At 41.7% G+C, this 14,553-nt stretch overlaps 1 protein-coding gene across 2 annotated transcripts in view; it reads left to right on the top strand.

Moving 5' to 3' along the window:
• cacna1ha (calcium channel, voltage-dependent, T type, alpha 1H subunit a) overlaps positions 1 to 14,322 on the top strand; it is a 36,011-nt gene extending 21,689 nt beyond the window's left edge. The window contains exons 15-33 of one of the 2 annotated variants that reach the window (XM_027022194.2): positions 142 to 528; positions 1,093 to 1,193; positions 1,287 to 1,410; positions 1,578 to 1,646; positions 1,746 to 1,930; positions 2,329 to 2,455; positions 2,567 to 2,692; positions 2,988 to 3,077; positions 3,198 to 3,390; positions 5,173 to 5,324; positions 5,599 to 5,708; positions 6,744 to 6,877; positions 7,048 to 7,118; positions 7,785 to 7,863; positions 8,455 to 8,576; positions 8,726 to 9,025; positions 9,608 to 9,776; positions 9,914 to 10,074; positions 10,251 to 14,322. In XM_027022194.2, coding sequence (XP_026877995.2) covers positions 142 to 528; positions 1,093 to 1,193; positions 1,287 to 1,410; positions 1,578 to 1,646; positions 1,746 to 1,930; positions 2,329 to 2,455; positions 2,567 to 2,692; positions 2,988 to 3,077; positions 3,198 to 3,390; positions 5,173 to 5,324; positions 5,599 to 5,708; positions 6,744 to 6,877; positions 7,048 to 7,118; positions 7,785 to 7,863; positions 8,455 to 8,576; positions 8,726 to 9,025; positions 9,608 to 9,776; positions 9,914 to 10,074; positions 10,251 to 11,297 — 3,747 coding nt within the window. In that variant the 3' untranslated portion in view covers positions 11,298 to 14,322. The remainder of the gene's footprint in view (positions 1 to 141; positions 529 to 1,092; positions 1,194 to 1,286; positions 1,411 to 1,577; positions 1,647 to 1,745; positions 1,931 to 2,328; positions 2,456 to 2,566; positions 2,693 to 2,987; positions 3,078 to 3,197; positions 3,391 to 5,172; positions 5,325 to 5,598; positions 5,709 to 6,743; positions 6,878 to 7,047; positions 7,119 to 7,784; positions 7,864 to 8,454; positions 8,577 to 8,725; positions 9,026 to 9,607; positions 9,777 to 9,913; positions 10,075 to 10,250) is intronic. The other variant, XM_027022195.2, reaches the window with a different exon arrangement.
• The last annotated feature ends 231 nt before the right edge of the window (positions 14,323 to 14,553 follow it).

Genomic DNA, 14,553 nt, shown 5'->3' with positions numbered 1-14,553 from the left:
GAGCTTTGTGCCAAGGAAGAAAGGGGCAAAGCTGGATTTCCTTTTTCTTATTTATTTATTGGTTAAGATAAGCAAACTGAAGTGGCCCGGTTGTGAAAAAGCATGGAGAGTGCTGAGGGTGGTACATTCTCCTCATGCCAGGCCAGCCCGCGGAGATCACCCTGCCACCCACGGAACTCAGGCAGCAACTGGGGCAGCCGCAGGTCAAGCTGGAACAGCCTGAGCCGGGCACCAAGCCTGAAGAGGAAAGACACTTCCGGTGAGAGGGAGTCTTTGCTGTCAGGCAAGGGCAGGGGCAGCTTCGAGGACGAGGACATGGAGGGAACTTTTCTGGGCACAGTGGGCAGTGCTAGTGGTGACTCTCTGCAGTACCCCAGCTCCTTGGACTTCCCAGAGCTGGTCCCGGGGCCCAGCCTGGGCCTGGGAGGAGAGTACCAGGACTGCAACGGCAGGGTTCTGCACCTGCACACACAGCTATCCTCAGAGCTGAACCGTGAGGACTCTGCCACAGAGGAGGACTCGGATGATGTGAGCAAATGCTCAGGCACCGAAACTCACAGACACACACACATACACACACATACACACACACACACACACACACACACACACACACACACACACACTCCTACATAAGTATACATATGCAGAGACATTCCTGCTGGGCTGTGTTGATAGTACAGTGCTTTGTAGTTTTTAAAGGATGCCATCCCAGGAATTAGGCTTACTAGGAGACTAATTGTCATACTGTAATTGATTTCCATGGTGGGTGGAAAGTGACCTCTTTGGTGCCATCTTGCCAGTGCTATAGCAAACAAGGGGCTCTGCATTGACATTAAGTATAAGAACATTTGAATTATAGGATTAGAGGATATCTCAACTATGGCAGCGAGGGACTGGCAAGGGGTAACAAAAACAATCTATTTCAACATATTGTTGACTGTAAGCATGTTTCAAGACTTTAAATAATGCAGGCTCTGCTACAGTCTCTTAACAAGATAACAAGAACTCTTAATATAGCCAGAATGCTGCATATCTTGATATCTCTGTTAGCTCAGTCACTGAGCTTTCTGGTCTGGTCATGTGCTGCAGAGTTTCTTTTCTCGCATGAAGAAGATGCTGGACTCTTATAAACCCAAGTGGTGTAAAAATCATGAGGACTGGTCCCTGTATCTGTTTTCCCCCCATAACAAGTGAGTACTCTTCATCATGCAGTCTACAGTGACCATGTTTCATACTTTACATCCTTTCAGTGTCAATGTCTGATTTCTGTTTCCATATTGTAGGTTTCGGGTGATCTGCCAGAGGGTTATCTCGCACAAGATGTTTGACCATGTGGTCTTGGTCTTTATCTTCCTTAACTGCATCACAATCGCTCTGGAGAGGCCTGATATTCAGCCTCATAGCACAGTAGGCCCAGACACTATGTCCATACAAATCTTAAACGCTGATGAATTTTCAAGCTTCCTGATAAAAAACCCTTTAATTGGATGCCTTAAGGGCTTTGACAGTACTAGTTATTTGCTATTGTTATTAAACATATCTGCTGATGAATGCTGTTCTTTTTGTTTTTTTAGGAGCGAGTGTTTCTCAGCATTTCTAATTATGTATTCACTGTGATTTTTGTTGCTGAAATGACTGTGAAGGTATTTACGCTTCCATTTGTTGTAGACATCCAGAGTATTACCAAAGAAGTACCTCAGCTTCAGCAGAGCTCATTATGTTTGCCATCTCTTGTCTCGTAGGTGGTGGCCTTTGGCTTTTACTCTGGGAAGCACAGCTATTTGCACAGCACATGGAATATTCTGGATGGAGTGCTGGTTTTTGTCTCTCTTATTGACATCCTGGTGTTGCTGGCATCCAGTGGTGGGAATAGGATCTTGGGAATTCTGAGGGTCCTGCGCCTGCTGCGGACCCTGCGACCTCTCAGGTGAGCAAGCAAGTCCTGGGGTCTTTATCCCCCTTACTGCAGGATAAGAATCCTTACTCCAGAGCCAGGATCCTTAATACAGGTCTGGTTCTCCTGGCACTCCCACTTTCCAGTACAGGGAACTATCAGAGATTAATTCAGATTCAGATTCCTTCAGATTTAAGAGAGGTCATGAAGGTTCTGCAGTGCATTGTGCAAAGCCCATCTGCTAAAGGGAAGTACACTACCCTGTTTGTTAATTGTTCCTAAAATGTTGTGGAATTGCTAGCCATCCTGAATTATTATCCAGTCAAGCAGTTGTCGTGATCACGAACATCATTCTGAAAAACAGTACTGTGTAAATGCTGTGCCTGGTCCATGCAGAAGTACAGATGGCGTGGTTGTTGTTGTGTGGGCAGGGTGATCAGCCGTGCTCCTGGGCTCAAGCTTGTGGTGGAAACACTGATAACATCTCTGAGGCCCATTGGGAATATAGTGCTGATCTGCTGCGCCTTCTTCATTGTCTTTGGCATTCTCGGTGTGCAGGTGAAGTGCTCACTCCCAAATATGACCAGTCCCCATAATGTAAATACACTTTATAGATTACCATACAGGTATTTAAACAATTCTGCATAACATTTTTATTCTAATGTTTAGCTCTTTAAGGGCAAGTTTTACCATTGTGAAGGTTTGGACACAAGAAACATCACCAACAAATCAGATTGCCAACAAGCAAACTACAAATGGATTCGAAGGAAATACAATTTTGATAATTTGGTACAGGTAAGAGGAATTTATTAAAAATAACTGATGATCATGAGAAATGTATGTATGTGTGTAGAAGTACATATTGATATGTAGGACCTCAGGTTGAAAGAAAAGATACACTACAGTACCAGTGCTTGAATAGCCCAAAAGAATTGTCAGGGGGTTTAATGGATATCAGTTAAGTCTATTTCAGATTTATGATGTAAACTACCCTTACACTGATCTAATGTTCTGAATCCCAGAGGTTTGGTCTTCCAGGATGCCAGTGAGTTGCCTGTGAGTTCACTGGTCTTGTATCCCTGTTTCTCAGGCTCTCATGTCGCTGTTTGTGCTGTCTTGCAAGGACGGCTGGGTGAATATTATGTATGATGGCCTGGATGCTGTGGGTGTGGACCAACAGGTTTGATTTTATATCCCTTTTTTCAGGTGTTCATTAACAATAAAATCAGCCTGTTTGTTGAGTGAAGTGGTCATATGGCCACATCTTTCTTGGTCTGTTTGTCCTGCATGCCCTTGGCAGCCGGTGAGAAACCACAACCCCTGGATGCTGTTGTACTTCATCTCCTTCCTGCTGATTGTCAGCTTCTTTGTGCTGAACATGTTTGTGGGCGTGGTGGTAGAGAACTTCCACAAGTGCCGGCAGGACCAGGAGGAGGAGGAGGCACGCCAGCGGGAGGAGAAGAGGCAACGACTGCTGGAGAAAAGGCGCAGGAGTAAGGAGAATTGCGGGTCTGGTCGGTAGTCTGTTTTTCTGAGCACTGCCTGCCTCCAGAGCCTGAGAGAGAGAGACTAGAGAGAGAGAGAGAGAGAGAGAGAGATAGAGAGAGAGAGCAAAATAAATAAATAGATAAGTCTGCAGCATGCCCTTGCATGATATCCCATGGCCACCAAATGCTGCATGACAGATCATCAAAGGAAACTTGCTTGACACACAGGGTCACTTAGGACCTCATTGTGTAGGTCTGTAGGAGGCAAGTCTTCCCTTTTGACAGTTATAAAAGTGAAAATGTTGTAAAGGTTGTCTTAGGTTTTAGCATTGCACTGATCCATGTCACACCAGGCTGCCAGAGAGATCGGTGGAGGATAACGGAGACTTCCACTAGCTCCATAAACATCTCACTGACTGTGTCTCCTAATAGCCATGAGCACCAGCAGTATTGCTCGGATCTCTCCAAGGAGAACTAAAGAAGCTAAAAGCACTGACCACAGTTTTACATGATCCAGTGAATAAAGGATAAGGTGCTCAATGGGTTTATATGCATAAGCACACTCATGTCTTTCAGGATAAAAGCAATCTGCCTAATGATCTCCAACATAAAACCTGACAACTTTATTCATGCCTGTTACACTCTTCTCATGTGCTATTAATAGCACTGCATGAGAGGTAGCATCTTTGACGCCTAAATTACATGTAACTAAGGTTACTATAGAATTTCAGCTTTGATCTAAATACAGATTACCTCTGAATTCTTTTCAGGGTCAGAGAACCACCTAAATCTCAGATCCACTGTTTTTAAAGGAAGAATAATTATAACTAGATGTGATTTATTTTTGCTCTTCCCTTGAGAGCACTGTTTTAGTGGAAATCATTGGGAAAGACTCTTCTGTGGGATGTTCGACTCACTCAGAAGTCCTGACGAGCCCCAGGAATATAATCACTCTTTAGGCACAGTGCTTCTTTATGACAGGACATCATGAAGGGGGTTTGGAAAAACTAAACTTTCCCTGGAAGGAATGATTTATGTGCAGCTGTCAGCTTCCGCTCACAGTTTCAGGTTATACAGGAAGCCGAGCACCCTGCTTGGTGGAGTGCACTGCATTCTCTAGCTGTAATAATTTGCCTTTACCATGTCTCATCTCAAATATCTTGAAGACCTTAAAAATGCAGTTCATGTTGTATCTGGTGAGAATCTACCTAGGTTCTAAGATTATTGATAGGTTATACCTGCATGTTCTTCTCTGTTCAAGTGTACTGTAGCTCTTGGCTTCTCTCTTGGCATTTGGTAAGTTGTTACCAGTAAACATGCTTTATATGGCAGACTCAGAAAGATGGATTCAATCTTTGTCTGGTTCCAAAACTCAAACATTTAATTTGTTAATAATGTCAATGGGAGAATGCAACACATAACTCTGCTAAAGAATGAGCAATCATCCTCTCAACAATAAAAGTACTAAAAAAATGATCACAATAACATGTAACATTTGCAGCCATTCTTATACATATACTTTCACACACAGCCAAAGACTGTCATCTTTACAAAGGCATGTTCCCTAGTATAGCATGTCAGAGAGGAATGGCGCTACATGAGAGGAATCTGAGATCAGGAGGGTTGTATAACCTTTAACCTTGAAACACTGATCACTCTTCCTCTCATGCTCCGTGCTTCTTGCCTGTATCTCACTGAGTTATATGTACCCTGCATTGACCCAAAAATGCTTTCTGCATGTGTGTGTGTATGTGTGTGTGTGTGTTTGTGTGTGTGTGTGTGAAACAGAGGCCCAGCAGAGACCCTACTATGCTGACTACTCACCAGTTCGCCTCTACATCCACACACTATGCACCAACCACTACCTGGATCTCTTCATCACCTGCATCATCTGCATCAATGTGGTCACTATGTCTATGGAACATTATAATCAGCCTATGGTGAGTTGACTCTCTGTTAACTCCACCCACACTACAGTCAGCCCATGGTGACTCCTCCCTCTGTTAACTCCACCCACACTACAGTCAGACCATAGTGACTCCGCCCTCTATTAACTCCACCCACACTACAGTCAGCCCATAGTGACTCCGCCCTCTGTTAACTCCACCCACACTACAGTCAGCCCATGGTGAGTCTGCCCCCTATTAACTGCACCCACTGCTTATGAAAGCTTTCATCCCATGTGTGCTGAAATTGTCTTTCTTCTCCCTACAGTATCTTGAGGAATCTTTAAAGTACTGCAACTATGTCTTCACCATCTTCTTCATCTTAGAGGCTATTCTCAAGCTTGTGGCTTTTGGCTTCCGAAGGTTCTTCAAAGACAGGTACAACAGTACACGGATTCACAGAGGTGTGCAAAGCTGACTGTAGCAGGAATTAACGCAATGACTTTAAAACAAAACACTGACTTTAACAAAGAGAAATTCACATAAATACAGTTAAGTAGGCCACAGTACAGCTGACATGATCAATTAAAGTGTTAACTCCAACAGTAGTGCTACACTAGGGGAAATTAAAGGATCTTTGGCAAATTCCCTGCTCCATTTATGACTGTTGAATACATATCAGGGAGTCTTTTACATTGGTTTATACAGCATCCTCTGGAATTCACACTTTCGTTTCTCATTACCAAGAACACTAATTGCAATCCTGTTTCATAAAGGTCATTCTGGTGGGTGTTGTAGGGAGTTTTGTTTCCCTTTGGCTCTTTGGTGGCCGTTTCCTTTGTGCCCGTATCGCCCTTAGGAAGAAATGCTGGTGAAGACTCAGACATACTATAGCGCTGCAGTGTTTTACAGTTAAACTTCTGCAGGCAAATCACAAGCTCTGCCAGATAAAAGTGGATTAAGAACCCAAGTGAGCTCATACTGTGTTACTGGAAATGCACCTTCTCATATCTGCATTCACAAATAGTCTATGCTGATTTAGAGAAAAGATGACAATCACATTTTTTTTTGCTTATTTTGTTCTGAAATTTGATTGTGGTATAGTGAAAAAGGACTAAGAACCTAAATCTTAGAAATGCACAAAGCACATCAGATATTTCTGATGATTAAACACAACAATGTGATTAGATAATGTCATAATTACTTGCATAATGCATAATGCATGAAATTGTGATGTCTCTGGTTGGGTGATACGTTGGCTGTTAGAAGAACTATTTGTTTAAATAAGAGTTAAAAAGAAGAGTTATGATATCCTCAGTTTATGACGCCATATTTAGACTGTGTAAGATTTTACAGGGTGGAATTATGGTGAGACATCCAAGGTCGCCCACTAGATTTTCCAGTATCTACTAAAGGTTTGTCATTGCAAAACATGTTAAATTCTAGTTGTAAATATTGTGCTCTTTTTGGTAGGTGGAACCAGTTGGACCTGGCCATTGTGCTCCTGTCCATCATTGGAATCACCCTGGAGGAGATCAAGATGAATGCTGCTCTTCCAATCAACCCCACCATCATCCGTATCATGCGGGTTCTGCGGATAGCCCGAGGTAGCACCGCGCTTCCATTCCAGCTGTTAGCTGAGAATTCCTATAAGGTGCTGTTTTTATGGGTGCATGCTGACCCAGATGCTCGGGGGCTGTTTCTCACAGCAGTAGGAGCGCTATTACGGAGGGCAGTAGTGCTGAGTAAGTGCTCATTTTGGTTTCTCTGTCTACAGTGCTGAAGCTTTTGAAGCTGGCCACAGGCATGAGATCATTGCTGGACACTGTCATGCAAGCTCTGCCACAGGTAACTTCATTATCTATTGGGTTTCATAAGTGTTTTATAAAACCACCTCCTACAGAGAGAGGCCTGGTATATTTTCAGTTTGAAGACAGTGATGCCACATGAAATGAATGAAGATTATTTTTTTTATTAGTTTTTTTTTATTTGAAGAATTTAAAATGAGGAATGTAATATAAGTGTTTAATTATTCATGTTGGCTTTTGTATTTTATATTTGTATTGGTCTTGATATTATAAGCTATTGTAGTATTGCAATTGGTAACATTATTTCATAGCCAGGTGATTATAATGTCATTAGCATGCTGTGTGTGCAAAAACAGGTTTGTCCTTTTCTGTGAGACGAATAAATATTCAGCAATTATATGAGTAATATCCAAAATTTTCATGTAATACACACACACACACACACACACACACACACACACACACACACACACACATATATATATATATCAGCACTTTACGTACTTTTTGTTTGTAGAACAGATGGTGGCCTGTTCATTACATGGTGTTATTTATAAAATCTATTAGTTTGCTTTGTTCACTTGCACTTGCTGCTGTGGGGGAGACAGAAGGGAAGAGAGGGCAGACCAGTAATCATGTTACGGTATTTGGGTGTTGTTTATTAACATAGTAATGCAGTGTATAATGTTGTGTTGTTTTTCCTCAGGTGGGGAATCTGGGTTTACTGTTTATGCTTCTCTTCTTCATCTATGCGGCACTTGGCGTGGAGCTCTTTGGGAAACTCGGTCAGTGCTGCATTCTGCTCACACTCTGCTCCCTAACTCCCAGTGTCAGGGCCTGCCTTGTACACTGCCTGCCATTTTTTATTTTAGTTTGGAGATGTTTAGATTTAATCCTTAAGGGAGGGAAGATTTCTTTCAAAATCTAGAGCTCTTGCTAAACTACAGTAGCGATGTAAAGGGAGAGGGGAACAAAATTAGCTCTGTCGATCTTTGGAGAATTGAGAGAGGTTACCCGTGTGACAGTGGCTTATTTTTATGAGAGGTGGCCTTTGGGCTTGGGTGGACATTTCTGTGCCAAGTATTTCCCTGTGCGACTCTCCTCTCATAACAGAAACGACAGGATTAAGCTCTTGTCTCAAAGGACAGGCATTCTGCTTTCATTTGCTTTAATTGAAATCAATGCTAATTATTAAGTCTGGCACTACAAATGGTGGCTACTTGTTTGTCCTTTTAATGTTGCAACCAGTCCTTTATGCAACATCTCTCTGCTTTCCACGTTTCCAACTTCGATGATAAACAGTAATGTTTTAAATGCTTTTCTTCTTGAGTTGTGTGTTGTGTGCCTGTACTTCATCGCTGTGTGTTGCCCTGCAGAATGCAGTGATAAGAACCCATGTGAAGGACTGAGTCGACACGCCACTTTCGAGAACTTTGGGATGGCCTTTCTCACACTCTTCAGAGTTTCCACCGGGGACAATTGGAATGGCATAATGAAGGTACTATATAAATGTCAAGTATGAAGGCTGAAATATTAACATACAAACCCTCTCATTGTGCAGTGCTGATGGCATTCACAGTAACTGACTATCTGTATATTTTCATGGTCTTTTACCACTATTCCTGGAACGCTGGGTACCTCACGCAGGACACTCTGAGAGAGTGCACCCCTGAAGACAAGCAATGTCTGCCCTACTTGCCCTGGGTCTCTCCCATCTATTTTGTCACTTTCGTGCTGATGGCCCAGTTTGTTCTGGTGAACGTGGTGGTGGCTGTGCTGATGAAGCACCTGGAGGAGAGCAATAAGGAGGCAAAAGAGGATGCTGAGATGGACGCTGAGATTGAGATGGAGATGGAGATGGCCCGGCGTCTCAGTGAAGCCTCAACAGGGAGCTCCATTGGACCAGAGGGCACCTATGTGGGGCCAAGGCCTGAGTCACCTGGGCAGGTAATTCATTACATCAGGTTCCTCAGAAGCATCACTGGTAGTATTAATACATTAAAGCTGGTTGTACTCTAATGTGTAATGATGAAATTATAACTCTGAACAAAATTGCTATTGAATCAAAATGATTAGTTTTAGTCATTTTGTTAAGTTGTCAAAATATATCTCTAATGGCTTACTTTGGTCAATTAAAAAGATTTTTGCAGTTTCACATTTGGTATCCTGCAATACGAATGGTCTGATATGTGAGTGTGGAACAGTCCTAATTGAGTACTGTGTTGAGTAAGAGATCATGTTGGGCTTTTACTGAGTTCAGCAGCAATGTGGATACAGCACAAAGAAATCTAGCTTAGGCTTTGTGGGGAGTGAGCCATCGTGGGAGCCTGGGTCCACTGGCTACTGCAGGGTCTGAGCAGCTCTAATGGCATGGAAACACTAGGCTCTGTAAGATCCACTGAGCCGGTGAATGAGTCTGCTATAAGAGTTTATTTGGATTTTTCTTGACCGTGTAAGGGAGGAGGGTTGTATATTTATACAGTATATCAGACCAGAGGTAAACAAGAAGATTGCCTTTCTCTCACACAGGATGAGGGGATGCAAGGAGCTCAGAAGAATTTTCTATCGCCACGGAAGATGTCGGTATCTCGGATGCACTCTTTGCCCAATGACAGCTACATGTTCCATCCAGTGAGGCCAGCCAGTGCGTCATACCCACTGCAGGAGGCAGAGCCAACCCTAAGGCCCCTTGAATTAGGTATTTACCTCTTTAGATGCATTGCCATCTTGACCGTATGTATTTTTTCTTTTCTTGCGATTTCTAAAATGGAAAGAGTTGAAGTGAAGCGTGAAGGTGTAATGAAAGTGAATGACCTGCATTAACTTTCCATACAGGCTCAATGACGTCAATCCACTCACAGCCGTGTAAGAGTCATCGTTCCCTTCTGCAGGTCCCCGGAGTTCGTCCCATGCCCCACTTTAGCATGTGCATGCCCAGGGTACCCCCACCTCAGCTCTCCCCCACCCATAGCCCAAGCAGGCCTTTACATAGGCAGGTACAGTCGCTGCACCAGTGCTGCTTATTCTTTGTTCAAAATTATTCATTGTCAAGAATTCATTCTTTTAAGAATTGCCTTAAATTGCAAGATGTTCCCAATTGTTCCTTGTGAGAAGCTAATAATAAACTATCATTCTTGTACTTTGAATTGCTTACACAGTCCTTTTTTTTCAGGAAGCAATCAAGTACAACTCCACTGATGTGCAATCTTACCACTCCAAAGATAACCTGGACAGAAAGAATGGGAGCACTGCAGTGAACTTCACCCTCCCAGTACCCCAGATCACTGGTCCCATCAGCTCGCAGGTGTCCCCCGCATGTTGGTCTCGCAGCCGTTCGGCCAGCCGCTCCCCAAGCCCCAGCCCCCACATACTGCAGCACCCACACAGCCATCACTACACCTCCTCCAGGCCTTGCCTCCGGGCCAGCTGCAGCAGTCCCAGTGGCTCCATGTTCGACTCAGCCTTGGACCCAGCCGATGAGGAGGTGCGTCACATCAACAGCTCAGCAAGACTGTGGACGGGGCTTCCAGTGGAGGTGCGGAGCCACTCGCTGTCGCCCTATGTCAAATCGGGCCTGCTTCTACCTGTGCCTATAAAGAGCTGCATCAGCACCACCGAGCTGGCTGCCTGCAGTCTCAGAGACAAGGACCAGAAGAAGTTCTTCAGCATGGATGCTGAGGGATTTTTGGACAAGCCCTCTAGTGCTGAGGACCACCGACGTCACTCCATTGAGATCTGCCCCTCCACTGACAACGACACGTTCAGCCAGGTTGCAGTGGAGAGAAAGCATCCTCCCACACGTGGACAGTCGCTGCACATCCCCAGGAAGAAGAAGATGAGCCCTCCGTGCATCTCTGTGGAGCCCCCGCTGGAGGTGGAGCTTTCTGCATCCTTCGTGGCCATGAAGAAGCTGTCCGAGAGCACCACATTGCTGAGGAGAAGGACACCGTCCTATGAGTTGGGCCTACCACGTGACCAGCTGGACCTCCTAGAACACCAGCTCCCCAGCCAGCCTCTGATCAAGGTGGAGAGGCTCCCTTCCCACTGTGGCGAATATCTCCATCTTCCACTGTACACCTTTCACCAGTCAGAGCCTGGGTCCATGGGTAGCCTGGCAGGTATCCTGCACGAAAATGATCCATCAGCACCGCACTCTCCCTTTGACAGCAGACTGGAGGAGACCACAGACTTCGGTACAGTAAACAGGACTGCTCAATGACAGAGATCAAGAGAAAAAATTCAGATGGCTTAGACAAACCTTGTGGTGCATACCACAGAATGCAGCAATTTATTAGGAGGCAGGGCACTAATCACCTAATTCAGTAGCCAAAGTTTTTTCAGATGTAATATTATGTTAGCCAGGCTGGAATAGCAATGATGACATATGATCGAGCAAGATGGGATATGCAATTTCAGGTTTCCACATGAAACTCTGGTACTTATCTTACTCCCAGTGCTCAATCACATTGATTTGAGTTCAGGATGTGTGGTGGGGTTTTTTATTCCTTCATCCACACCATCTTGTCAATAACATTAAGCTGTTTTCTGTAAAAGAGTATACAGATTAAATAAAGCAAAACAAACCAAGAAACAAACAACAACTATGAGAGCAGTATATGTTCTGTTCTTTATTAAATCATACATGTAAATAGAGGAAATATTGTATTGGTGAAGAAAATAGATCTATTCATATGCACATATTTTTTATAGAGATCTATAATGTTTTTGCACATATCAATTTGAATTTCAAGTTGAATTGTCTTTTGTTGTCCTCTTGTGAATGTACTTTTTTTTTTTTTTATCAAATAGCAGTGGGATCAATTATAGTCTGTATCGATCTACTAATACTGAGATGATTTTTATTTTTCTATTGGGAGATGGGGTAAGAGATACTAAAGTAGATCTAATGAGAACCAAACATCAAATGATCTGTAGCCTGAGTGCAATACACTGTAAACGTTTGTCTAAGTTTACCATGTTAGGGTCCTCCCTTTTCACACAGTCAGTAATGTGCATCTCACCAACGCAACCCCTTTAACATACTCAAATTCATCTCAGTGTATGAAGTAGGATTTCCACCACACATTCATTAACTAACTCAACAATGGCATTTCGTGACCCCCAACTGTGGCACAGTTGGTATGCATGTGAAGGACAAAATAAATCTGTAGATGTGCTCTGTTGCGAGGTAGACTCTGTCCTCTTTTCTCCCTGATTTCTAATGTTAACATTTTATCTATCAAAGAAAAAGCCAGAATTGTTTCTGTGAGGAGAGAGTGTTCATTTTAGCACAAATGTGCTGCGATTTACCTTTTGGCTTTGATATGGTGCCTCTAGTTGTGTCTTCAGCATTCTATGAAAGAATTTCTGGATATTGCTGGATATTGCTGAATATGGGTGATTCTACAACTGTGGGCACTTTTTGACTGGCTTATAGTCATGAAATAAGTCATTAAGTCTTAGTCAGGAACGGTCTCTGATCTAGCTTTTATTATCCGAGAGCATTGTGATATTACATTGTATCCTTTATAGGAACTGTATTATTAACCTATATGAACCTAAAAAGCTGGTTTGCAATATGGAGTAAGTGATATTGATCAGCGGGGAAAAACCACAAATTACTCAAACTTTTTTTGCCATAATATTAACTTTGATTTGTATAAAGCTGCATGGTCTATATAAAATAATATATTTTTTAAAAACCTTTTTAAAAATGCTAGAGTGGTGTAATAAAAAATACCTTAACACAAATGAAAGAATTTTGATCTTTTACTGGCACCCAAAATAAAGCTAAACCAACTCCACATTTATGATCTATTATTAATTTTACGATAATTAGCAGTTCATCCTTTGTCTTCCTTTAATTATATCTGTATATGTCTCTAAAACATAGATATTAATTATAATTACATTTTCAAGGGGCAGTAATGGCTTATTTATCTCAGAGTAGCCTATTGCAGGATCAGCGCTCATGGCCAACTGGTCTTTTTCATACATATAAAAAAATCCCCAAATTAGCAGTATTATTCAGAGAAAACTAATGCAGTGGGACAAATGTAATGACAAGAATGCAAATTTGTTCTAGGCATGTACACTATGAGTAGTGTAAAGAATGAGAATAATATGAAACTAGAAGACGATTTAAATTTGCAGATTAGTTACTTTAGATCTCTTCACTGACAGATCTCTTTACTGAAGCACAAACTTATCTTCCCTTTACTTAAAGTGCCCACTGATTCAAAAACACCCATACACACAATTTTGGACAATAGGTTTATATATAATTAAAGTAAACCATTATCTCTGTGCATTAACTTATGAATTATTTAGCTCACTATTGCCTTTACAGTTTCATCAATGTCAGCAGAATTAGCTGATAATGGAAGATTTTGAACAGTGGCAATTTATTCATTTGTGAATCGATTCAGAATGTGAATCGATTCAGAATGTGAATTGCTTCGGAAAGTGAAACTATTGCATGTTATCAGAAATTTTTAGGAAAAGAAATCTGGACATTTTTGAGGTTTTTCGATATTTCATCTGAAATTTGTAGACTATCTATCTTACTACCTACACTGAGGTGTAATGGGCTGTCTAGGTTTTCCTCTTTGTAGATCAACTTATTAATTGTTTAATGCAATATTTTATGGTAATCTGTATCATAGAAGTCATAGCTCAAGCAACTTACCTGTAAGCAAAAACCATGGTTGGTAGACTATTGAATGGCATTTGAAATCAGCATGAGTAATTTTACTGAACAGTTAATATTCAGTTAATTTTACATGATTCTGGAACTGCAGTTGGGTCTGTTTATTTTCTTAGATTACCACCATGATTTTTGCAAAAAGAGAGTTGAGATTTTTTGAATGAATGTTTAAACAAATGGTAGATTTGAAGTTGGTAAGTACATGCTTAAAGTGCTTGAATCACTTTAAGGAGATAATATTACCTGTTGCTGTTGGAACTTTTGCTATCGATTGAGTATCCTTGAATAAATAATCCAAGTATTTTCCTCAATCTTTCCTAGAAGAAAATTAAGTCTATTCTTCTTTTTTCTTAAAGCAAATTGTCTGCAATAATTTTGGTTTTGGCATCTTTGATTTGATATGGCTCCGATGTTAACGCAAGGGAGGTATTTAAATGGATTTACAATTTCTACACTGTATTGTTACTTTCTATTGTGCAATGATCACATTCTGATCTAAGCGATATTGTGTCATCTAAAGATAAACATTTTTATCCAAAAATAAGATGTCTGGTGTCTTTCTTTAGATTCTGGCAGTTTTTTTGAAATACAATAATCATTATCCTCTATTTAATTTAGGATGCAACATTTTACACATAAGGCAAACATACAAAATTAAAGGCAAAAAAGAAAACTACAGAATTAGCTTAATTTAACCAATTATATGAGTGGGAGAAAATTCTGAATGTAGACAAGCTATCAGTCTGAAAATATGTCTGATGATCAGTTG

The sequence above is a fragment of the Electrophorus electricus genome, chromosome 8 (assembly GCF_013358815.1).
Source record: "Electrophorus electricus isolate fEleEle1 chromosome 8, fEleEle1.pri, whole genome shotgun sequence".
Lineage (NCBI taxonomy): Eukaryota > Metazoa > Chordata > Actinopteri > Gymnotiformes > Gymnotidae > Electrophorus > Electrophorus electricus.
This window is presented reverse-complemented; position numbering and strand designations above follow the sequence as displayed.